This window comes from Danio aesculapii, chromosome 6 (assembly GCF_903798145.1).
Source record: "Danio aesculapii chromosome 6, fDanAes4.1, whole genome shotgun sequence".
Taxonomy (NCBI): domain Eukaryota; kingdom Metazoa; phylum Chordata; class Actinopteri; order Cypriniformes; family Danionidae; genus Danio; species Danio aesculapii.
The window spans coordinates 62,994,795-63,019,538 of NC_079440.1; the positions used below are offsets into that span (position 1 = coordinate 62,994,795).

At 41.3% G+C, this 24,744-nt stretch overlaps 2 protein-coding genes across 3 annotated transcripts in view; both read left to right on the plus strand.

The window, feature by feature from the left end:
- The first annotated feature begins 964 nt into the window (after positions 1 to 964).
- nufip1 (nuclear FMR1 interacting protein 1) lies at positions 965 to 14,195 on the plus strand. 2 transcript variants are annotated; one of them, XM_056460703.1, is made up of 10 exons: positions 965 to 1,233; positions 2,020 to 2,099; positions 5,078 to 5,179; positions 5,357 to 5,419; positions 5,896 to 5,972; positions 7,364 to 7,456; positions 9,140 to 9,246; positions 12,309 to 12,428; positions 12,858 to 13,156; positions 13,358 to 14,195. In XM_056460703.1, the coding sequence occupies exons 1-10, from the start codon at positions 1,074 to 1,076 to the stop codon at positions 13,517 to 13,519; spliced, it is 1,263 nt and encodes a 420-aa protein (XP_056316678.1). In that variant the 5' UTR covers positions 965 to 1,073; the 3' UTR covers positions 13,520 to 14,195. The 2 variants fall into 2 exon arrangements, with proteins under 2 accessions (XP_056316678.1, XP_056316679.1); XM_056460704.1 differs by having other exon boundaries at positions 12,309 to 12,424; positions 12,857 to 13,156.
- Positions 14,196 to 18,288: 4,093 nt separating this feature from the next.
- zgc:65895 (uncharacterized protein LOC393546 homolog) overlaps positions 18,289 to 24,744 on the plus strand; it is a 16,128-nt gene continuing 9,672 nt past the window's right edge. Inside the window, exon 1 of the mRNA XM_056460705.1 lies at positions 18,289 to 20,356. Coding sequence (XP_056316680.1) covers positions 18,867 to 20,356 — 1,490 coding nt within the window. The 5' untranslated portion in view covers positions 18,289 to 18,866. The remainder of the gene's footprint in view (positions 20,357 to 24,744) is intronic.

Consider the following 24,744-nt stretch of genomic DNA (forward strand, 5'->3'; position numbering starts at 1 on the left):
AATAAGAATGTATGGGTGTTTCCCAGTGATGGGTTGCAGCTGGAAGGGCATCCGCTGTGTAAAACATATGTTGGAATAGTTGGCGGTTCATTCCGCTGTGGTGACCCCTGATTATTAAAGGGACTAAGCTGAAAAGAAAATGAATGAATGAATAAAGATTTTAAATAATCTTATAACTATGCTTTTTGTATTATTACTGTCGTTAATGGTGATATTTGTGAACGTGTATAAATAAATATGTATAATTTCTTTTTATTTCATTGAGAAAATATATTTACAAAGTAAGTTTAGAGAACAACTGAACAGGGGCCTAAAAATAAATAAAAACATGAAAATTAAAGTTCAGAGCACAATTACAAGTAAAATAATTCACCAATTATTAATTTATTTATTTAAAATATATTTTAGATAGAAACCCGATAGATTTAGATATTTTAAATAGGTCTTTATTGCTTTACAATTGTTGGAATATATAGGATATTGGACGAATGAATATTCTTTAATTTCACAGATGAATGTGGGTAGGATTCATTTTCTTTTCGACTTTTCATCCCTTTATTTATCAGGGGTCACCCCAGCGGAATACACCGCCGACTATTCCAGCATATGTTTTACACAGCAGATGCCCTTCCAGCCGCAACCCAGTACTGGGAAACAGCCATTCACACTCATTCACACACACTCACACACTACGGCCAGTTTAGTTGATCAATTCCCCTATAGTGCATGTGTTTGGACTGTGGGGGAAACCGGAGCACCCGGAGGAAACCCACACCAACACGAGGAGAACATGCAAACTCCACACAGAAACACACACTGACCCAGCCGGGACTCAAACCAGCAACCTTCTTGATGCCACCGTGTAATTTTACAGTTATTGGCTTATATTATAATTGCATATTTATACGTCATCCAGCAGGACGAGCTCAGCGCATGTCGGAAGTGACGTATCGGAGAGCGCACACACACACACACGTGTTCAGCGCTGCATGTTTCCGCAGCACATGTTTGTTTATATGAGTGTGTGACTCTCTGTTGAACCGCTGTGAAGTTTAACACCGAGAAGCGTCGCCATGAGCGGGCAGCAGCAGCGCCTGCCCCCGCCGGACTTCAGCGCGGAGCCTCAGCAGAGCTCCAGAGCCTTCCAGGCGGCCCGAGACTGGAGCTGGAGCCAGCCGGAGCCCGGGGTGTGGAGCTCCAGAGGCGGACACAGAGCCGCACAGCCCCGCGCAGGTACACACTGCTGGATAACTTACTCTTGTGGAGAAACCTTTCATTATAGCTGTAGTTTAAGAGCAGCTTTACAGAAGGTGCACATTAAAGTAAAAACCCGGATAGTTTGGGCGGACTTTATATATATACACAGTTAATCTGCAGTTATACAGTGTGTAGTGTCCTCCCCGAATAGCTGATGTGTGTAATTAATTAGTCTATGTGTATTCATTCGCGTAGCTGCTCTTCATAATGGGTTTGAACAAGAGATATTAATGTCAATGTTGAAATGCTGTTGAAGAGATGCGTGTCACTGCATGTTCACACTCAGATTCTAACCATAACTCTACTCAAATGCACATTTATTTGCCACATTATTTATTTATTTATTTATTTAACTTCTTTTCTTTCCCTTCCTCTCTCTCCTTTAGTTTATTTTTTCCTCTAATTTTTCCCTTCTTTAATAGAAGAAATAAAAGCTGCAATATAAACCCGCGTGGGGTTATAGGAGGAGGCGTCTGGATGCGAGTATGAGCTGCATCCAATGCTTTATAATGGGCTCACCTAACCCCGCCCCTCACAGTGACGTCACTCACTCCATTGAGTACATCGTGTCTGACATTGCGTCACTTAGAGATGCAGTCTCAGCTTGCATCATAAAGGCTGCATCCAGATACTATTGGCATAAAGACAGGAACAGTGTGTGTAACAGGGCACTGACTGATGGAGTATTGCAGTGATGATGATGATGATGATGTGTGTGTGTGTGTGTGTGTGTGTGTGTGTGTGTGTGTGTTTCTCCCTCAGCTCATCATAATAATCATCTCCATCATCATCATCATCATGAGGGCTGGCAGGGCTCCATGCAGCAGCACTGGGGGAAAAAGGTGAACACACACAAATACACTCTCTTTATGCTGATTTGTGTTTCTGTTTTTGTGTGTTTGTTTTGTGTGTTTTTGAGTCAGGGTTTGTGTATGTGTTTCTTTCTCTGTGTGTGTTTTTCTGTGTTTGATTGTGTGTGTTTCTGCATTTCAGCGGATGTGTCTGTGTTTTTGTGTAGGTGTGTGTGTGTGTGTGTGTGTGTGTGTTTCTGCATTTCAGCGTGTGTGTCTGTGTTTTTGTTTAGGTGTGTGTGTGTGTGCGTGTTTCTGCATTTCAGCGTGTGTGTGTGTGTTTTTGTTTAGGTGTGTGTGTGCGTGTTTCTGCATTTCAGCGTGTGTGTGTGTGTTTTTGTTTAGGTGTGTGTGTGCGTGTTTCTGCATTTCAGCGTGTGTGTGTGTGTGTTTGTCGGTGTATGTTTTTTGTGCAGGGGCTGTTTTATAAAAGTGCTTTAGAAAAGCAGGATTAAAGTCAAACCCTGACTCCAATGAGCCGAACTAAACGTCCACGCTTCAACTGGTTCCATCACAGCAAGTTGAAGATCATTAGACCTGACTAACCTGAGTTGAGTTGAAGTAATCTAGAGAACTGCTCGTGCATGTTTCTGTCCTGAAACCCTGAAGCTGGAGCATAGATGCATTGATTTTGTTGTGTGCTATCATGAGAACTGAAAGAGCTCTGAAATGAGACTCTGCTGTTCACAGCGAGCCAGTGATTTATTATTAAGTTCAAATATATAATCATTTAAACATAACAATCATAAACAAAGCAAGAGAAAAGGCTGACAGGAAACTGCAGATTTTTAAATATAGGCCATTATTTAGGCCTATTAACCTTAAATTAAATGTTTGTCACGATACAATGAAATTCTGCTTGCGCACAAGAGAAAGAGAAGAAGCTCTTATCACCAAGTGTTGCATGCAAGAAAAAGTTTTAATGCATTGCTGGTTCACTGTAACATTCAAAACAGGCTTATCATCAGCACATTAAGTTTAAAAGAATGGCTCTGAAGACCTGTGCACGCTGCCATTTTTAATTTGCTCCTGAAACCGCTGCAAATAGCTGCTTTCACTTTAACAAATGTGTTCCCCGAGCCCCGTGGCAAAATATCTTTATATTAAAGTGAGGCTACTGGTCAGCCCAGATCACAATCCTCACATCTCTCTCTTAAATTAATATTTTCTACATTAATTTACAAGAATATCTTTGTGCATAAACATTATATTATTCAGTACCAAAGCAAAATTTGAAACTAATCTAACAAAAATAAACTCAGATCACAGTCCAAAGATTAATACACCTGAATTAACATTTAATGGAAAATATTAAATAAAATTTAACAAACAGGAAAAAAAATCAACAAAAACAAACAAAAATAAAGATGGAGTTGAAATGTTGTAGTTTGTGGTTGTTTTGTTTGCAATAACTTTCTGAATTTAAATATATTATTCTTCTATTAGAGGTGTTTGGTGTGTGAATATGTATGTATATATATATATTTGTCACATCCATAACGGAGAGATGTCACATTTATATCGACACTTTTTCCTCATAAATGCAAAAGTCTCAAATAAAATAGTCAATCCTGTTTGTTCTATAGAGAGCCGACTCCTCTCATTTTGAGTAGCATCGGTGGTTTGGGGTTGTGCTGTTTAATTCACTGTATTTGTACAAAGCATGTTGTAGACTGTAAACTCACAAGACTTTTTTTGTCACATCCAAAACGCATGTTTATCTTCCTCATTTAAAGTATAAAACATGTTTACAGATTGATATTTTTCTGCTCCCATAACTCTGTGGCTACTTGTTTTAAAGAGTCCATATTCTACATGAAATAGGGTCATATTTAGGTTGTAAGGGTCTCCAACAACAGTCTAATATGCATGCAAGGTCAAACAACACTTTGATGGTCTTATAATCTGCATTTATTTTTACCTAATTATCCCAGCGACTCCCAAATGAATCGTTCAGCGATTCATTTGTTCCCAAACCCCTCCTCAGCGCGAAGCTAATCTGCGCTGATTGGACCAATGACAGCCTGCTTTGGGTAGAGACTGTCAATATTATCCATCTGAGCACAGCGTGACTTCATTGGACCGGCGGCGTCTGTGTGTGTGTGTCTAGTGTTTTTTCTGTGTTAGTGGGCGGGGCCGCAGGTTTCAAATCTCCCTGGTTTGCGCGCGTAACTACTGGTGAGGCTTGTGTTTCGTAGCCGCGTCATCGCGAAACACCTAATGACTCGTTATCAAGACGACTCAGTTGAAGCACTATGAGTCGACTCTTTTATAGATGAATCAATAGTTTTAAACACTGTACACTTACAGATTTAAGCCTTAGCTGGATATTTCACTTCACTTAGAGCTGTGATACACACTACATGGAAGGGCATTTTCAAAAACCCATAATATGGGCTCTTTAAAATATATAAAGAGATGTTTCATGTTAACATATTCATCCTCTGTCTATTTATATTCTGAGATTTTACTGCAAATGTCACATCCATAGTGCTGGAATTGCTTATATATATATACACATACACTATTAAGTGGCTGAAGTTTTATTCATTATTAAGAGGTTAAGTGAATTAAAATAGCATCAAATGAACATTACTTTGATTAAACTTAAGACTTAAGCCTGAGAGTTAGCCTGCCCTGGACCAGGCTAGTTTCCCAGAATAAGTTGCCAGAGTAACTGAGTTAACTATCATCAATTTGATTTATGAAACCGAATCCGCCATTAATAAACCTGACTAGCCAAAATAAGCCTGGCTTTATCTCTAAGCTTGGTTCATGCAACAGGCCCCAGGTGTGTGTGTTTTTTCTGTGTTTGAATGAGTGTGTCTGTTTCTTCATTTGACTGTATGTATCAGTGTGTGTTTCTCTGTGTGTCTGTGTGTGTTTCAATGTTTGAGTTGGTCTCGCAGTCATCTATCATGCTATCTATCGTGCGCAGTCATATGTGATGCAGTTCCTCCTCTAAACAGAAGCAGCAGAAGCAGCCAGAGTTCAGTCATTTCTGTGACTCCTGTGATCGAGGATTCAAAACTCAGGACAAATATGAGGAGCACATCGCACAGCACGTCAAGGTGAATATCAACAACATCATCATCAGCGTGTGTGTGTGAGTGTGTGTGTGTGAGTGTGAGTGTGAGTGTGAGTGTGAGTGTGAGTGTGAGTGTGAGTGTGAGTGTGAGTGTGAGTGAGTGAGTGAGTGAGTGAGTGAGTGAGTGAAGCTGAAGCTCATCATGATCTCCTCTTCCCAGTGTTCAGTTCCAGACTGTCAGTTTTCAGCTCATGAGAAGCTGGTGAAGATCCACTGGAGGAACGTGAGTGTTAATCGTACAGTTTCAGAGCAGCTTTAAAGATCTCATATATATATATTTGTCATTTCCTCAAAAAAAACATCAACAGTAAACTACTAAACTATTATTTATGAATATGAAACTTGGTTAACAGAAAACATTCATTATTTATATATATATACACATACATACACACTCACTGGCCACTTTATTAGGTACACCTTACTAGAACCGGGTTGGACCCTTTTTGCCTTCAGAACTGCCTTAATCCTTCATAGCATAGATTCTACAAGCTACTGGAGATATTCCTCAGAGATTTTGCTCCATATTTTTGGTCCTATAAAAATAAAGGTTTTAAAGACGAAAGTTGAAGATGTGAGCTGTTGTTGTTTAAGAAGTAAGCATAGACAGAAGTGTGTGTGATGATAGCTGTAGCTGCAGATGCTGTATATGAGCACTGCTGACTGTAATCAACACTGACCTGCTGCTGTCTTCATCAGAATCACACTGCAGGAGCTAAGAGGATCAAGCTGGAGACCGAGGAGGACATCAGGAGGTGGAGAGAGGAGCGCCGCAGGTCCATACACACACACTCACATACACACACTCATACACACACTCATGTTGAAAAAGATCAGAAAGTTCAATAAAATAAATGTAACGTGCCTTTTTATGATAATAATGAAACAGTAAATGTGTTTTTATAATACAGAAAACGTGAGTTTTACCAAACATATTTTAGCCTAAAATGGTCAGAAAATCAAAGATGAGTATCTGCACACATGGCATTCTGAATTTGAGTTGATATCTCCAAAATTGAGCTTTCAGTACACTAAAACACAAACAGTTAAGGCAACTCAAACCATTTGAGGAAACCGATTGCTACAAACCATTTGAGTTAAAAAAAACTCATCCTAATGAGTACTGGGAACTTAATCCATTTGCGTAAACAAAGCAATTTAAGCACCATATAACCCAATAAATGAAGAGAACTCAAACCAACTGAGTACTGTTAAATTCAATAAATTAAGGCAACTCAAACCGATTGCTACAAACCATTTGAGTTAAACTAATCTGTGAGTGCTGTGAACTTACTCTATTTAAGTTGATGAGGTATTTACCTACAACACTGAGTTCAGAACTCTTCAAATGAGTAAAATTAACTTTCAGTCGATTTTAAGTTAACGACACTCATCATTTGATACAGTTGTTGGGTTTTACAGTGTAGTATTTAGTTTGGCTGCAGTAGCACACATCACCACCTGTTTCCATTAGTGACCATATAAATAAGAACTGAACGAATATGAGCTGTGTTGTTTCACACTTGACATGATTTCTAGAGTAGTATGGGCATGTTGGTGGTGTTTAGTTTGAATTTAGTCTCTAATAATCATCTAAACAATATTGCACATGGATTGCTGTAGCAGAGTAATGCTTTATGACCAGTATTTTTGTTGCAGATAAATAAATAACTGATGCTCACTAATACGCATCAAACATCAGTCACCAGATATGCAAACTAGACATCTTAAGCTTCTTAAATGACACAGTTTGTCATGACTGCTGTATTTTAACATGCAAACGGTCCCACAAGAGTTGAAGGGTGACAGTAAATCTGTTTTAATCGATCACTCTTCCTGCGTAACAGAAATGATATGGAAGTATATGTATTCAGAAGACTTGGACTGTTCAGATGATGTATAGTTGGTCATGATTAGATTAGGATTTAATGGCAAACAAGGGATGTAAACTGAAGCGTCTCCGTTGGTGGGATATGGGTTGAGTAAATGGATTGAGGAAAACATGCCATCACAAAGTTTTTTGGAATATAACCTGACGTAGTGTCTGATATAATGGGATTTAACTCTGGAAATATGTAGAAAATGCAGCTGGGAAGTTCTTAAAAATGCTTTAGTTAGATGTTTGTAAAGGTGTAAAGCACTGTAGTGAAGTGTGTGTTGTGTGCAGAAATTACCCGACGCTGAGAAACGTGGAGAAGAAGCAGAAGCTGATGGAGGTGAAGGAGCAGCGTGGAGACGTGCTGGAGACGCCACAGTTCGGGTCTGTTTCTCAGCTCATATTATTCATTCATTCATTTTCTATTCCGCTTAGTCCCTTTATAAATCTGGCATCGCCACAGCGGAATGAACCGCCAACTTTTTCCAGCATATGTTTCATCTCATGACTGGAAAACATCCATATATACACACACACACACACACACACACACACACACATACACTACGGTAAATTTAGCCTACCAAGTTCCCCTGTACCACATGTTTTTTTGGACTGTGAGTTAAACCGGAGCACCCGGAGGAAACCCACACCAACACGGGGAGAACATGCAAACTCCACACAGAAACACAGCCGGGGCTCGAACCAGCGACCTTCTTGCTGTGAGGCAACAGTGCTACCCACTGCACCACCGTGCCGCCTAGCTCACATTAAAACACATTTATTTTAATTGTATTTTATATTTATTACATTAGTGTGTGTGTGTGTGTGTGTGTGTGTGTGCGTGTGTGTGCGTGCGCGCGTGTGTGTGCGCGTGTGTGTGCGTGTTTGTGTGTGTGTGTGTGTTTCTGTGCTGCTTTAGTCCATCATGGGTTAATAAATATGAGTGTAAATCCACCACTACTAGTGTGCAAGTCCCTGTCTCAGTGAGTGATTCATTCACTCAGATGATTCATTCCTAATGGATGATTTCTGTACAAGCAAATAGACTCAATGAATGAATCATTGACTCTTATGATTCATTCAGAAACAGTTCAAACTAACAAAGCCAGAACAAAACATTCAAGTCTTCCTGAATGAATCTGTGCCTTAATTAATTATTTGATTCACTGATTTATTTGGAAATCGATGCAATTAGAAAGACACACAAATGTGGCTTAGCTTGAACTGTACAAGCAAGAGACTCAATGAATGAATGAATGAATTATTCACTCTGGTTTTGTTTGTTTGACGTGTTTCTGTATGAATCGTCTGAGCAAAACACTTGTGTCTTCCTCAATGAATCCTTTTCTGAATGAATAATTTGATTCAGTGATTCTTTCAGAAATTGATTCATTCAGAAAGAAACTAATGTGGATTTGTTTGAACTGTACAAGCAAGAGACTCGATGAATGAATGAATGAATGAATGAATGAATGAATGAATTATTCACTCTGGCTTTGTTTGTTTGAAGTGTTTCTGTATGAATCGTCAGAGCAAAACATTTGTGTCTTCCTCAATGAATCCTTTTCTGAATGAGTAATTTGATTCAGTGATTCTTTGATTCAAATGTGGATTGGTTTGAACTGTTTTCATTGATGAAACCATAAATACAGACTGAAATGTGGCTTTCTCAACATGAACTTCTGGTTTATTAATCCTTTATTAAACTGAATCAATATCACATTCAACGATGTTCAAGAAAACCTCATGTCTTCTAAATAAACCGGGGTATTATCTGCTTATAATAGGCTCATAATAACAGGTTCATTAACTATGAATTATAATCAGCGTCTTACACCTCTACTTCACTGTACTAAGTTTAACTATAGTAATGTTTATTTGTATAATGCCTTTCAAACTCTCTGTGACTCTTTGCTTGAGGTAAATAATAAGGCAGAAAAGGTCAAGGCTACATTAATAGTACTCTGCAAAACCTGTGAAATGGAGTAGGTGTGTATGATAGAACAGGAACAGCCAATCGGTGGACAGCAGCAGTAATGTGTGGTGTATGGATGGTGTGTGCAGGCGTTTCAGGGGCCGCGGGGGTCCACAACGGGGCCGGGGGTCCAGTCTGGGGAAACGGCAGCATGAGGACAGAGACCCACTCGCAGCGCTGGCCGACAGTGAAGCCGGTCAGTACAACATCACAACCGTTTATTCATTCAGGAGAAATACAGTCATAAACACAGACACAGGAAACAAATCAATTACATTATGAGACAGAAATATACTCCAAAACAAACACCAGCAGGGTAACAAATAGAACCAAATGCACTAAAGTCCCACCCTAATGAGACGTATGATATAATAATAGAGTTCTGGATGCTTTCCAAATATCAGTCATGATCAATTCTGAATAAATAATGAAAAGGGTTTAGAGCCACTGAACTTATGAATATGAACCGTGCTTAACAGAAAACATTCACTATATATATATATATAGCTGCTTTTCCACTATCCTGCCGAATCGTTCTAACAACACTTGGGTATGTTACAGTTGTTTCTCCACTGAGCCTGGAACGGCCCGGCACGATTACAAACCGTTCTCGGCCCGGAGTTCTCAACACGGTTAGACAACCATGCTGAACTGTGCTGACAGATTCTGTGTTGATATCATGGCTCTGTTGCCAAACTACCACAGCTAGCTCAGCGGAAACGTGCTAGTCATCAGACATCCACAAGTAAAGAACACTACATTAAATATAAAATAAATGATCCAGGTCTAAACCATACAGTGTGAAAAGGGTTTTAAAACTATAGAGCAGTCTCTGGCAGAGAAGGGAATAACTCCTCATTAAAGTTATTTCATTGTATAGTTACTAACCCTTCATCTAAATTCTTAGAAATAATAAAACAGCCTATTGTTTTGTTCGTGGCTAGAGTTTGATTCATTTGATTGACATTAGGCAATGACACCTTTAATTCGCCTGAGTTTATTGCACGCAGTGCTGTATAGAAAAATATATTTGCTAGCACTAAACTCTCTCTGATCCGGGAGAGAACTTTACCTGCGACTGCATGTGCTGCTGAAAGACTTTATTTTCCTGCTGCACATCGAGTAAAGCGAATAAAGACACGCTTAACATCATCGATGTCCAAATTCCCCAACAACATCGCTATATTCATGGAACACGAACTTGCAGAGTCTGGAGGAAATAACTGTTGTTTTTAATTCAAAGCCCAGACGGCTTGTTAATATAATACCAGCGAGACCACCTACAGGACGGTTACGGCATGTTGTAATGTCGGCTGTCCAAAAGTCTACAGTCAACTCTTTGTATATTTTTTTTGGACTCTGCTTGAAAGCTTTACAGAGTGGCACTGTAGCTGTCCAAAGTACTGTTGTATGATTTATATTATAGCCTATATATGCACTAATAAACAAGTCAAATGAGTGAAGGAATTAATTAAATATGGATTCTTGAATGTCGGTATTGCTTTACTCCAAAAAATATCACTAGGATTTGACAAATGATTTATAAAAATAAAATGAGCCATTTTCATCATTCAGCTACAGGCCATTATATGATCCAGTTATACATCAGGTGGACATTTATGGGGGGTGTAGCATGTTTCTGTGCTTTAGTTCTCTGTGAGCTTTAATATACTGGGCAGCTACGCAAACATTTTCTAAAACGTCAAGCAAGAATTTGCCAACAGCTCGTTAGTTAATTATGAAGACAAAAATAATTAAAATAAGGAAAATAAAACAATAAAAATACAAAGATAAAAGAGCAGCATTTTTCTTAATATAATAGTCCTTTAAATGCTTTATATGCTGATATATCTATATATATATATGTATGTATATGTGTTGTTTCATATTCGTTTATTAATTCACTTGCTGCACTCCTTATTTAATGTTTGAATACTGAAACAAATAACAGCCATCGCTTAGAGTTATATTTTACCATCAATATTTGATATCATTATCAACTTTTGATATAAAACTGCTGTGTAATTTAATTGATTGTTGAAAATTAAATACTTTAAGTGCTGTATTTTTTATTAGTGAAAGTGTCCGCTCAAGCCTTGTCCAAAAATATACTCCAGCCACTATAATACAAATGCACTATTAGTGTTGCATTATCATGGTTTAATGTTCTGTTATGTTCAGAGATTTGAAATATATTATTTATTTCTGCTCCAATTATTTTCAATCATCACGTTACATTTTGGTCATTATGACTTTTAAATCAATACGCTGCTGTGACATGTACTATATTCAGCACCCCTGTTTGATAGCGCGGCACAACACTGCTTAGTCACATGGTTGCTTTGGCTTCTATGAAGATGAAAAAACTAGTTTAGGCTTTTATTTAAATTTAATTGAAGAAAGCGAGCCGTTTACATTGTGTTACCAAGGCAACCACTGATGCGTTTAGTGTAACGGTTCAAAGAGCTCTGTTGCAGCATGACTGTGGAAAATGAAACCGTATCCGTGCTGTCTGACCCGGTTTAGCACGGAATGGAACGATTCGGCTTAAAGAATGATTCAGCACGATAGTGGAAAAGCAGCTTATATATATATATTATACACTTCCCAAGTTTTCTGTAGAATTAAACAACCTGAATAAAATATCTCATAGTCACTTCATTCATTCATTTTCCTTCTGCTTAGTCCCTTTATTAATCAGGGTCACCACAGCGGAATGAACCGTCAACTAATCCAGCTTATGTTTTACACAGCAGATGCCTTTCCAGCTGGAACCCAGTACTGGGAAACACCCATACACCTAATTCCCACACACACACTCATACACTACACCAGTTTAGTTCATCAGTTCCCCTATAGCGCATGTGTTTGGACTGTGGGGGAAACCGGAGCACCTGGAGGAAACCCACACCAACACAAAACTCGAACCAGAGACCTTCTTGCTGTGAGGCCACCGTGACGCCCTCATAGTCGCTTATATTAGAATAATATTGATTAAACATCAACACATCCGACCAAAATCTCTTGTGTAGGAGCACCGCCAAAACAAACTAATGAATGAAGTCAGTGAGTCACAGTGCAGCGCTTCACAGCAGTGTCGGGCTACTGGACAACGTTTGTGAATTCATTTAAATGCTGCTACTTTTATTTTATTAGTAATCAGATACTTGTGAGTCCAAGAGCATCACAACATCTCTGAGCTCTTCTGGAGTTTGATTCACTCAGACGTGATTCACTGTCTGGATCTTCCTCCTGCAGACTCTGATAAGGACGAGTGTGTTCAGAAGCTCACTGTCGCCCCCAGGAGTGTGACAGCGGCACTGGGATCCCTGATGTCCAGCTATGGAGAGCAGAGCAGCGGCAGCGAGGAGGAGGACGGTGAGCAAAAACACACTGCAGGAGGTTTATGATAGATTCACTGAGCGAATCACTGAAGCTGTATGTTTGATTCACTAAATGACTCACTGAAGTGTGGGTTTGATTCACTAAATGACTCACTGAAGTGTGTGTATGATTCACTAAATGACTCACTGAAGCTGTATGTTTGATTCACTGAGTGACTTGCTGAAGCAGTGTTTGAATCACTCAGCGATTCACTGAAGATGTATGTTTGATTCACTGAGTGACTCACTGAGGCAGTGTTTGAATCGCTCAGGAATTCACTAAAGATGTGCGTTTGATTCACTAAATGACTCACTGAAGTGTGGGTTTGATTCACTGAAGTGTGGGTTTGATTCACTAAATGGTTCACTGAAGCAGTGTTTGAATCACTCAGCGATTCACTGAAGATGTGTGTTTGATTCACAGATGCTCCACTGCTCAAAGCTGCTCAGGTCTTACAGGCGAACCAGAGCATCCTGACAGCACCGCAGCACACACACACAGCACCGCAGCACACACACACAGCACCACAGCACACACACACAGCACCACAGCACACACACACAGCATCGCAGCACACACACACAGCATCGCAGCACACAGCACCACAGTCCCATCATGCACAGCGACATAGAGGACGAGGAAGAAGAGGAGGCAGAGGAGGTCGAGGAGCTCACGGTAAACCAGCTGAACTGCAGAGACAACCACCAACACTGCTGGAGATGGTGAGTACACACACACACACACATTATATCCACCCACTGGCCACTTTATTAGGTACACCTGTCCAACTGCTCGGGTGTGACTGAATGTGTTCAGACTGGACTCTTTTCATTGTATTTATTTATTTATATATATATATATATATATATATATGTGTGTGTGTGTGTGTGTGTGTGTGTGTGTGTGTGTGTGTGCGCGCACAGTTGCTGGCTCCTGATATCCGGCACGAGAGGAATGTGGTCCTGCAGTGTGTTCGCTTCATCATCCGGAACAGATTCTTCGGTTTGGCTGGAAAAGATGGAAATGAAATCAGTGTGTGTGAGGAGCCCATCAGCCAATCACAGCACAGATGCTCAGAGTCATGACCACACACACACTGATCTGGAGTCAGTGAGAGCAGAAGAGGAGCGGAACACTCATAAAGACACACACACAGACAGTCAGAGATCAGTGTGTGTGACGGCTCTGTCTTCATTTCCTGATCTTCTGTTTGGCTGGAGAAGCGTCTGTGATGAATGAGTTTATTTTACAGTCAAAGCTTGATTAATGAGGATCTGCAGGTTAATTTGCATAATGAACACGTGATCTCTGCTCATGGTCTTCAGGTTGGCTCCTCCTGCTGGCCGTCTCACAGAAGTGCCTGCTCCGTCAGTAAATCATGACTGTTGTCTTTATTTAATGTGAAATGATCTTTTGCATCCTCAAAGTGTTAAAGCTTTAGCAGATAGTTCTGTAATTAGCTAACGGTGGTCAACTACAGTAGTTATGAAATCCATTACTACTCATTAGTAAATCACATTAACACATTTGTTTAATATTATTTAATGGTCATAAAGTAACGATGAGCGGCTGTATTTTATACACATTAGTTAATCTTAATGTTGTATTTCTCATCAGACGGGTCCATTGAGTAATGGAGCTTTATTATAATGCATGAATGCAGACAACAATCTTCATTTCTATTCGTTATGTTTAATTATATTCATGTGCAGAGATTAAAAGAGCTTTCCAGGATCATAATAAAGCTGTTTTTTTTCCTCAGTCTTGTTTACTTTTTTACATTTACTTATTTGTTTATATATAGAGAGAGAAAGAGAAGGTCTCTGGTTTGAGTCCCGGCTGGGTCAGTTGGTGTTTCTGTGTGGAGTTTGCATGTTTTCCCAGTGTTGGTGTGGGTTTCCTCCGGGTGCTCCGGTTTCCCCCACAGTCCAAACACATGCGCTATAGGGGAATTGATGAACTAAACTGGCCGAAGTGTATAGAGTGTGTGTGTGAATGAGTGTGTATGAGTGTTTCCCAGTACTGGGTTGCGGCTGGAAGGGCATCCGCTGTGTAAAACATATGCTGGAATAGTTGGTGGTTCATTCTGCTGTGGAGACCCCTGATGAATAAAGGGACTAAGCTGAAAAGAAAATGAATGAATGAATATATATACAGAGAAAGAGAGAACTAAAACTTATTTTTGAAATTATAGTATATTATTGTATGTGAATACAATGCTTATTGTATAGGCATGATTTCTGTAAACTAGTAAAAAGCTTCAGGTTTAGTGATTTGAAATTGTTTTCAATGCACAGAATATTATAAATTCATAAAAATGTCTTTAATTAGACATGGTGGAAAATAATACACTAAAACATTTACAAAATGTGTTACTGGTCCTCATGAACACAGTCATAACATCATTAAGGCAAGGTAAGTTTATTTATATAGCACATTTCATACACAGTGGCAATTCAAAGTGCTTTACATAAACAGGAATAAAAGAAACAATTATAAGAGAAATAAAAACAAATAATAAAAATGGTAAAAATATAAAATAAATTTTACAATTAAACAATAATAATTATCTTGTTAATATGTGTAGCATGGAAATATTTGTGCATGTTTGTGTTTGTGCACATTTGCATTTTTTCTGTTGTAAATATTTCCCAAATGTTTCTCAGATTGAGGAAATGTTCACAGTATGTCTGATAATATTTGTTCTTCTGGAGAAAGTCTTATTTGTTTTATTTCAGCTAGAATAAAAGCAGTTTTTAATAGTTTAAACACCATTTTAAGCTCAATATTATTAGCCTCTTTAAGCTATATTTGTTTTCAATAGTCTCCAGAACAAACCATCGTTATACAATAACTTGCCTAATTACCCTAACCTGCCTAGTTACCCTAATTAACCTAGTTAAGCCTTTAAATGTGACTTTAAGCTGTATAGAAGTGTCTTGAAGAATATCTAGTCTAATATTATTTACTGTCATCATGACAAAGAGAAAATAAATCAGTTATTAGAGATGAGTTATTAACACTGTTATGTGCAGAAATGTGTTGGAGAAATCTGCTCTCTGATAAACAGAAATTATTAAAAGGGAATTATTAAAAAATTAAAGGGAAATATAAACAGGGGGGCTAATAATTCTGACTTCAACAGTATTATATTTGTGCATATATTCATAAGATTAGTCTGATTAATACTGAAGTGAAATCTGGATGATCTATATATAACTAAAATAACTGATTAAAACACTCCAATAATTAGTAGCCCAAATGTGTATGTTAGAGGAAATATTAAATAGAAATGTTAAATAGAGGCAATGGTTTATATTTCTAAAGATGTTTTGGTGACTAACATGTTATTTTAATAAGTATATCTGTTTAATAACTCTGTTCTGTTCAACTGCACTAATATATATGAGGCGCCGTGTAGGATTTAAATCAAACTTTGCTTATCAACACACACATAAACACGTGCATATACACCTATAAATTACTCGCATATACACCTATACTTTTAGATGTTCAAAACAACATATATGAAATTGTGTATATACATATAAACTTGACACACGCATACACTCACACACACACACGCACATACATATAAACTCCATTTATGCAAACACTACGACACACGCGCACATACATATATACTCCATCCATGCAAACACACCCACATTAACACACGCACATACATATAAACTCCATCCACGCATGCCACACCCACATTAACACACGCACATCATATATACTCCATCTATGCAAACACACCCACATTAACACACGCACATCCATATATACTCCATCTAGGCAAACACACCCACATTAACACACGCACATCCATAAATACTCCATCTATGCAAACACACCCACACACATACAACTCCCAGCATGCATAAACACCCGTTAAACAGTCGAGCAAACATCCAAAACAAGATACACAAACGTATACAAAGTTGTGCATATTTGCAGGTGATTTATATGTGAATGTGCGTTAACTTTTCAGTGTGAACGGAAGGCATTAAGTAATTTTTTTTCTCATGCAAATCAACATGAATTTCAGAGTGATCTTGATAGCCGTGACGTTTTTCGGTGCTTTATTTACTTGTGTTAATTGCAATGAGGATGATATAGTCAGGCGAATAAAAGTGAAACAAGATTATAAAACTGCAGCGCATTAAACACACGCGTCTTTAGTCTACCGCAAAACACAGAGTAGACGCGCACTACAATTTAAAGCACAGATAGCGTGACCGTCTCTCTCTGAACCGCAGATGGCGTGACCGCAGTGTTGAACTGCGGGCCTTGATGGCGAAACAAATTGCGCAATTCAGATTCTGTTTGCAGTTCAGCTGAAGGGGACACATTTGACTCCACTGAATTAGATATGGATCTTATTATAGTCGGCGAAGCAAGAACATTTCGCAAAATGTTAGTTGCGTCTGTAAGGTAACACTATCACTGTTCATCATGGTCATTCAAATGGAGAAACGTGGCAAAATAGCTTACTTCATCTTATTTTCTGATTAATGGCAGCTGGCAAACCAACAATGTGCATTCCTGCCACATTCTGGACTGAAGTGTGGACCCAAAATAACCCATTAAGGATTGCGACACCATACAGAAAATCATATTAGACAACAATGTATTTATTCTAATAATAAATAATATTATATACTTCATGTGTGACCGTGTATTGATTAAACCTACTGCTTTCATTTATTTTAGGATTTTAATAAACATTTAGCTGGAGCAGTCATGTCATGTTTTCAATAATCAAAAGACCTAATACCTCAATTAATCACATCATTTATATTTCATAAGCTTGAAGATAGGATAGATTGCACTACAACACAGCTAATTAAAATTACCTGATACAGGCTTATAATTATAAATAATGATATATTTCGTTTTGGCTGTGACTTTTACACTGAAATGACTTATTTTTTATGAACTGAGATAACTTCCTGTTATACTGAAATACCTTCCGTTTAAAGTGAAAAATTCATGCGCACTCACATATGAAATCACTTGCATATATGTATATACACAAGTCACTATATATGGGTGTGTTTGCATAGATGCAGTTTATATGTATGTGCGCGTGTGTGTGGGTGTGTTTGCATAAATGCAGTTTATATGTATGTGTGCGTGTGTGTGGGTGTGTTTGCATAGATGCAGTTTATATGTATGTGCGTGTGTTAGTGTGGGTGTGTATGCATGGATGGAGTATATATGTATGTGCGCGTGTGTCGTAGTGTTTGCATAAATGGAGTTTATATGTATGTGCGTGTGTGTGTGAGTGTATGCGTGTGTCAAGTTTATATGTATATACACAAGTTTCATATATGTTGTTTTGACCATCTAAAAGTATAGGTGTATATGCGAGTAATTTATAGGTGTATATGCACGTGTTTATGTGTGTGTTGATAAGCAAAGTTTGATTTAAATCCTACACGGCGCCTCATAAATATAAATGACCAATATTCACTCTCTGAATGGGGTGAACACCTGAGCACTGTCTGTATCATCGCATTACAGGTGTTTATTATTCATTGATATTTATATGTATTATTCTATCTCTCTTTATTAATGATGTTTGTTGATATGGTGTGTGTGTTTGGGGTCTGATCTTTAAAATAAGAAGCGCTTTAAATAAAGTGTGTGTTTTTAATATGAATAATAACAGTGAGTCTTCGGAACTGATGAATGGTCCTGCGTAGTGCGTCGCTCTTCAGTCAGTGCCTGCTGCTGCTGTTCTCAGATCAGTTTCTCCGCTGCGGCTCCTTCAGGGGAACCAGCATCATTTCTGATCCTCGATCAGCGGCTCGTGATGGGCGTGTCCTGCACACGGTCCCGCCCACTGCCTGCGTCACCACAGCTGCTAGCTCGTCGGTTAGCGTGCTAATAGCGCTCAGCAGTGATGAGACGGTCAGGATGAGACAGCAAACCTGCGAATGAAGCCATTTGAGCGTCTGGAGCCCGGCCTGCGAGCAGAGAGAGCCGGAGAGAGTGCTCTGAAGCCGGCCAGCGAGTGTGTGTGAGCCGCGGATCGCTGTAATGATGGATCCCGGACAGCGGCTGCGGCGCTGAGGTGAAGATCTCCGTCTGTTTATGTCCGTTTATGAGCCGGCTTTGAGCTGTATCTGACGCGACTCACTCACACACACACACACACACCGAGGCAGTGATTCTGTCAAGACTGAGTTCATGTTAGTTAGCTGTCAGCTAAGCAGCTGATGTGTATACTGTGCTAACGTTAACGAGGAGCTAGCTGACGTTAGCCAGCATTATTTATCATAAACACAGAGACTGGTCAACTCTTCAGATGGGGACTATGAGCGCTTTCCTGTCGACGTCACAGCACGGGCTGTAGTGTGTTCCTCAGCTCCAGTGCTCACTTCACTACATTCACACCCTCACTAGTGTAAATCAGAGCAGATGCATCACGCTGACTCCAGTGGTGAGCCAGCCAGGAGGATGTCCCACCCGTCAGCGTTCTCGGGCCGCAGGGGCAGCGGAGCCACCGGGCCCTCAGAGGACCACCAGACCCCGGCTGGCTCCTCGTCCCCGGGGCCACACCACCCGCCGCACAGCCTCAGCATCCAAAGCGCCGGGACGCAAGTCAAGAAGAAGAGCGGCTTCCAGATCACCAGCGTGCTGCCCGCTCAGGTGTCCGCCAGCGCCAACAACAGCATCGCAGACGACACGGAGAGCTACGACGACCTGGATGAGTCGCACACCGAGGACCTGTCCTCCTCCGACATCCTGGACGTGTCGGTTTCCAGAGCCACAGACACCGGCGTCCCCGAGCGCAGCTCGTCTGAGGAGACGCTCAACAGTCTGCACGGTGGTGAAACCCCTGGGGTCACGTCGCCTAATGAGCCAGTGATGCACACAGGGTACCTGGTCAACGGGGTCCACCATCACCACCACCACCACCACAAGACCGTTCAGGGGCGACCCGCGGCGCTGCCCTCAACAGTGCCTGCTGTCCTGCAGGCTCCGGCGCAAACTGGACGCTCTGTCCAAACGGCTCCGGTAGAGTCCGCAGCTCCATCAGACTCATCCACAGTCCCTGTAAATCCTCCATCCACCCAAACCGCAGCCACCACCGCCTCCCGCTTCAGGGTGGTGAAGCTGGACTCTAACTCAGAGCCGTTCCGGAAGGGTCGCTGGACCTGCACGGAGTATTATGAAAAAGACGCTCCGCCTGGAGACCCAACATCAGCCGCTCACAGGGCAGTGGAGAGCATCATTCAGTCCGAACACGAGACCACCAGCGGTAGCTCTTCTGGCAGCACTCTGAGTGGCAGCGGGGACGTCCCGCAGGCGTACAGCGTGGGCACACACACGGGCACACTGCAGGCCAGCCCTCAGACGGTCCTGCTGGACAGTTCGGCTGCTCCGCCGAGACCCTACAGCGAGGCACAGAGCAGCTATCCTGCAAACACCCAGAGCGCCCTTCCTCCAGGGGAGTACGCAGCCATGGCGGCCGGCGCTCTTCAGATTCCTCCAGCTCAGACTGCGGTGTCGCCCAGAGCTGCTCAGCTGCCCATCGGGATGCCAGGTCTCCCTGCGCTGTCCCCGCGGCCCCAGATGGGGATCACCGCGGAGCCGCAGCCGGCTGCAGCCCAGCTCTCGACATCATCTTCTTCCTCTTCTGTGGTTTCAAACCTGCAGCCGCTGCTCCACATGATGCCCAGAGCGGCGCTGCCCTCCTCGTACGTGACGGCGGCGCAGCTGGAGGACGCCCAGCGCCTGCTCCTGCAGCACCACCCGCTGCTGGCACTGCCTCGGCTGGCGGCTGGAGGAATGGCAGGCCTCGTTGGACACACTGCGGCGGACGCTGTGGCTGCGCTCGGACAGGACGGCGGCGCTGGTGCTGATGCTGCGGCGTTTGCTGCCTCTGCTGGTGCGGATGAAGACAGGTAAATCAGCATCTGGAGTGTGTGTGTGTGTGTGTGTGTGTGTGTGTGTGTGTGTGTGTGTGTGTGTGTGTGTGTGTGTGTGTGTGCGCGTGCGTGTGCGTGCGTGCGTGCGTGCGCGTGTGTGTGTGTATGTGTGTGTGTGTGTGTGTGTGTGATATTTGCTTTTTACTTAAAGTGACAGGTCACACAAAACAATGTAATCTCCCTCGAGTGTTTCCAAACCTGTGTGAGTATTTTCTTCTGTTAAACACAAAAGAAGATATTTTGTAGAATGCTGTAATCATTGACTTGATTACTCAACACTATAGCAGTCGATGGTTACAGGTTTCCAACATTTTTCCAGATATCTTCAGCGTTTAACAGAAGAAAGTCATGATGTGTGAAGCAGGTGAAAGGTGATGTCTGTGTGAACTGACCCTTTAATATTAGATTATTTTACACAGTTTAATATTTAAGCACAAACAAACATGAGGAAAAACAACTAGCTGAACAGTGAAGAGTTAGTGTGAGGTCAGCGGTGTGTTGATGGTGAACAGGTGTGTGTGAGGGTGAATCTCCTGAAGTCCAGATGTGTTCAGGCCTGTAGCAGGAGCAGGAAGATGATCGTGATGTTCGTAACTTCAGCAGCTCAACTCTCACTTCCTCTAATGAAAAGATCTCATTCACGCCGTGACACATTTCACTGGCCCAGTCACGCCAGTCAAGATCTGGACACGTGTGTGTGTGTGTGTGTGTGTGATTCTCCCTGCAGCTGCATGTTGCTGCAGTGGTTTCATCCAGAGTTGTGTCCTTGAATGAGTTCCTCTGTTCTTCTTCTTCAGGCTGTTCTGTTTGTGGTCAGTGTCGGGTCAGTCTAGTGCCTCTAAATATAGCTGCTCATCTTCAGAGAGCTGTCTGTCTGTCTGTCTGTCTGTCTGTCTGTCTGTCTGTCCTCTGGATTTCTCCTGTCTCTTCATCTCTCCGCCTGTCTGTCCTCCTCCTGAGTGTAATCAGTAGCTCTGGTGTATCCGTGGAATGTGTGTGTGTGTGTGTGTGTGTGTGTGTGTGTGTTGCGGGCCGCTGTCTGGTTGTCATGGTGACGCGTCTGCAGTTTAGCCGTGACTCAGCAGTGGATGCGAGAGCTGCTCAGGTTGTGCTGCTGTTACGCTGACCGTGTCCAGCTGCTGTGTGTGTGTGTGTGTGTGTGTGTGTGTGTGTGTGTGTGTGTGTGTGTGTGTGTGTCTGCAGTGTTGACCGGTGGGATACGGCAGATTCACAGCTGTAAATGTGCTCCACACATCACCCCTTCTGCCTGCTTTAAGACTCTGGTCTGTGTTTGACTCAGTGTTCTGGTTCTGTAATGGCGTCTGCAGTCTGCAGTCATGTGCTTCTGAACGCTCTTCATCTCAGATGTGTCTCGGGTCGTTGGGATCGATTTGACTTGACTTTCACAGTGCACATTATTTTAAAGCAGCTGTGAAGAAAACATTGTTTACGTGATGTGTGTGAGCCTAGCTATAGGGGATAATATCCTTACACACTATCCAGAAAGAATGCATTATAGACATCTGAATCAGTCATTCATATTCCTTCAGCTTAGTCACTTATTCATCAGGGGTCTCCACAGCGGAATGAACCGCCAACTCATCCAGCATATGTTTTACACAGCGGATGCCCTTCCAGCTGCAACCCAGCACTGGGAAACACCCATACACCTAATTCCCTCACACACTATGGCCAGTTGAGTTGATCAGTTCCCCTATAGTGCATGTGTTTGGACTGTGGGGGAAACCGGAGCACCCGGAGGAAACCCACACCAACACTGGGAGAACATGCAAACTCCACACAGAAACACCAACTGACCCAGCTGAGACTCAAACCAGCGACCTTCTAGCTGTGAGGTCATCGTGCTGACCACTGAGCCACCGTGCCGCCATAACGCTTTTATTTAAGCCAAAAGTAAACATGGACTGATGGACACTGCATGAGCTCGACTGTACAGCACTGTCAGATAACTCAATAGTTCACACACACTAGACACTTGTGTGCTTGTGAAGCACAGAGTAATTCCTCTGAGTGTGTGTGTGTGTGTGTGTGCATACTGTTATACTCGACTACCCTATATAGTGTGCATACTGAGTGCAACAGAGAAGATGTGAAATATCCCACAAAACCGTGTGTGTGTGTGTGTGTGTGTGTGTGTGTGAACAGTGGAAAATCCCAGTGGTGGTCATGTGACCCATGTGTGCTCAGTGGTCATGTGACGTACTTCCTGTCAGTGTAATGCCTCACGCATTTTATGGTAACATGAGGTAGTGGTAGAATTTACACCCAAACATGCTGTGAATCTTCTCCGTCTGCTTCTGATCATTGACTGAATGCACATTCAGGCCTTTCCTCTGTTCAATACGTTCATGTTCATTAGTGCTGCACATTTTATCACTGATTATCTTTATCATTACTATATGTAATATATGCGGCGCAGACACGCGTGATCAATTATATTAATGTTATGTGTTGAATGTTTACCTAAATTTAACCAATCAGATGAGGCCGTGCTTTCTTTAGCTCCGCCTTCACAATAATTGCTGTTCTGTTATTGGCTGGAGTGAATTAACCCAGAGCTGAACATAAACACTAATGGGCGGAGTCGAGACGAGAGAGGAGAATGACTACAGCCAATCAGAGTCAGAATATCTGCATATCTGGGGTCAGTTCTTCATACCACGCTTAAATGATCTAAGATGATTCGGCAGATCCTGGATCTGTTCATCTGATCTCTGATCTCTGAACTGATCTCTGGCTAATTTGGTTCTTCAAACAAGTCTGTAAATCAGATTAAAGTGTCTGGATAAACTGATCTGAGATCTGTGTGTGTGTGTTGTGAAGGACAGATCTATAGATCCTCCAAATCATGATCAGCAATGCAGCGATTGGCTGACGGCACAGCAGCGTAATGACATCATCTGATTAATATTTAATTATTCATGTGAGAGGTGACACGGTGGCGCAGTGGTTAGCACGTTCACCTCACAGCAAGAAGGTCGCTGGTTCGAGCCTCAGCTGGGTTCTCCAAATCGTGTTGGTGTGGGTTTCCTCCAGGTGCTCCGGTTTCCCCCACAGTCCAAACACATGCGCAATAGGGGAATTGGGTTTGCTTAAATTGTCTGTAGTGTATGAGTTTGAATGGGTGTGTGTGTGGATGTTTCCCGGTGATGGGTTGCAGCTGGAAGGGCATCCGCTGTGTATAAAGTGCTGTATAAGTTGGCGGTTCATTCCGCTGTGGTGACCCCAGATTAATAAAAGGACTAAACTGAAAAGGAAATGAATGAATGAAATCATGTGAGCAAAATTACATCAAACTCACAGTGAACGGTTGGTGAAATATGATGTGCAGTAACTCTCCACCTCTGTTCTGAGCTTTCACATGTCAAGAGGATTTAGCAATTGATTTAGTTTTACATTTAGAGCAGATTTTCTGTATTATAGTCGCATATTCAAGTTTCTTAGTATCTAGAAGTCCATATTAATAAATGTTCTCTTTGAACCCCTTAGGGAGAAACACCCTGTGACTTTCAGTTTGGAGTGCAGATTGCATACGTTTTATTTATACATTTTTAAACTGAAGCTATATATATATATATATATATATATATATATATATATATATATATATATATATATATATATATATATATATATATATATATATATATATAATTTTTTTCCCCAAGTGTATATAATCTATAGGTTACTACTATAAGAAAATATTAGCATTGGCTTCATACTTTCAGTATTATCTTTGCTGGAAAAGACCTGATCTAATCCTGTTTATATGAAATGAGCTGCTCCAGACCTGTTGCTATGACAACAACTCTCGGATGAGTTTTGAAGAACGAAACGATCCTGGATCATGTCAAGAACCAAATCCAGCTAATAAAGTAATGCATGTACAAAGAACGGACCCCAGGTTTCCACTCACTCAGAGTGTTTAAAGACTGAATGTTTCCACAGGGGTTCAGTCTGAAGAATCTCTCTCAGCGGTTTATTTTCATCTCATTACATCAACAACTGATATATAAACCGCTAATAACAGCAGCATTTTACAGGGAATATCATAAGGAATATTAATATTGCAACACTCAACAGTATTACTGCATAGTTTTGTAGGATCGTGCAGCACTGGTGTTGCTCCTTTGTGTTTATTCCTTTAGCAGAGAGACGGGTTTGTAGAAGAACAGCGACGCTCGGTTATAAATCTCATTACAGCAGTAAATGAACAGTCTGATGTGGACTATTATGGATGAAGTGGAGAAATATTTACAGTAATGTGTGTGTGTGTGTGTGTGTGTATGCGCGTGCGTGTATGTGTGTGGGTGTGTGTGTGTGTGTGCTGGTCAATCTCTCAG

Coding starts and splice junctions, on each gene's coding strand:
- nufip1 (XM_056460703.1), top strand. CDS start 1,074: ATGAGCGGGCAGCAGCAGCGCCTGCCCCCGCCGGACTTCAGCGCGGAG. Junction 2,100..5,077: donor AGCAGCACTGGGGGAAAAAG/GTGAACACACAC, acceptor TCCTCTAAACAG/AAGCAGCAGAAGCAGCCAGA. Junction 5,180..5,356: donor ACATCGCACAGCACGTCAAG/GTGAATATCAAC, acceptor TCCTCTTCCCAG/TGTTCAGTTCCAGACTGTCA.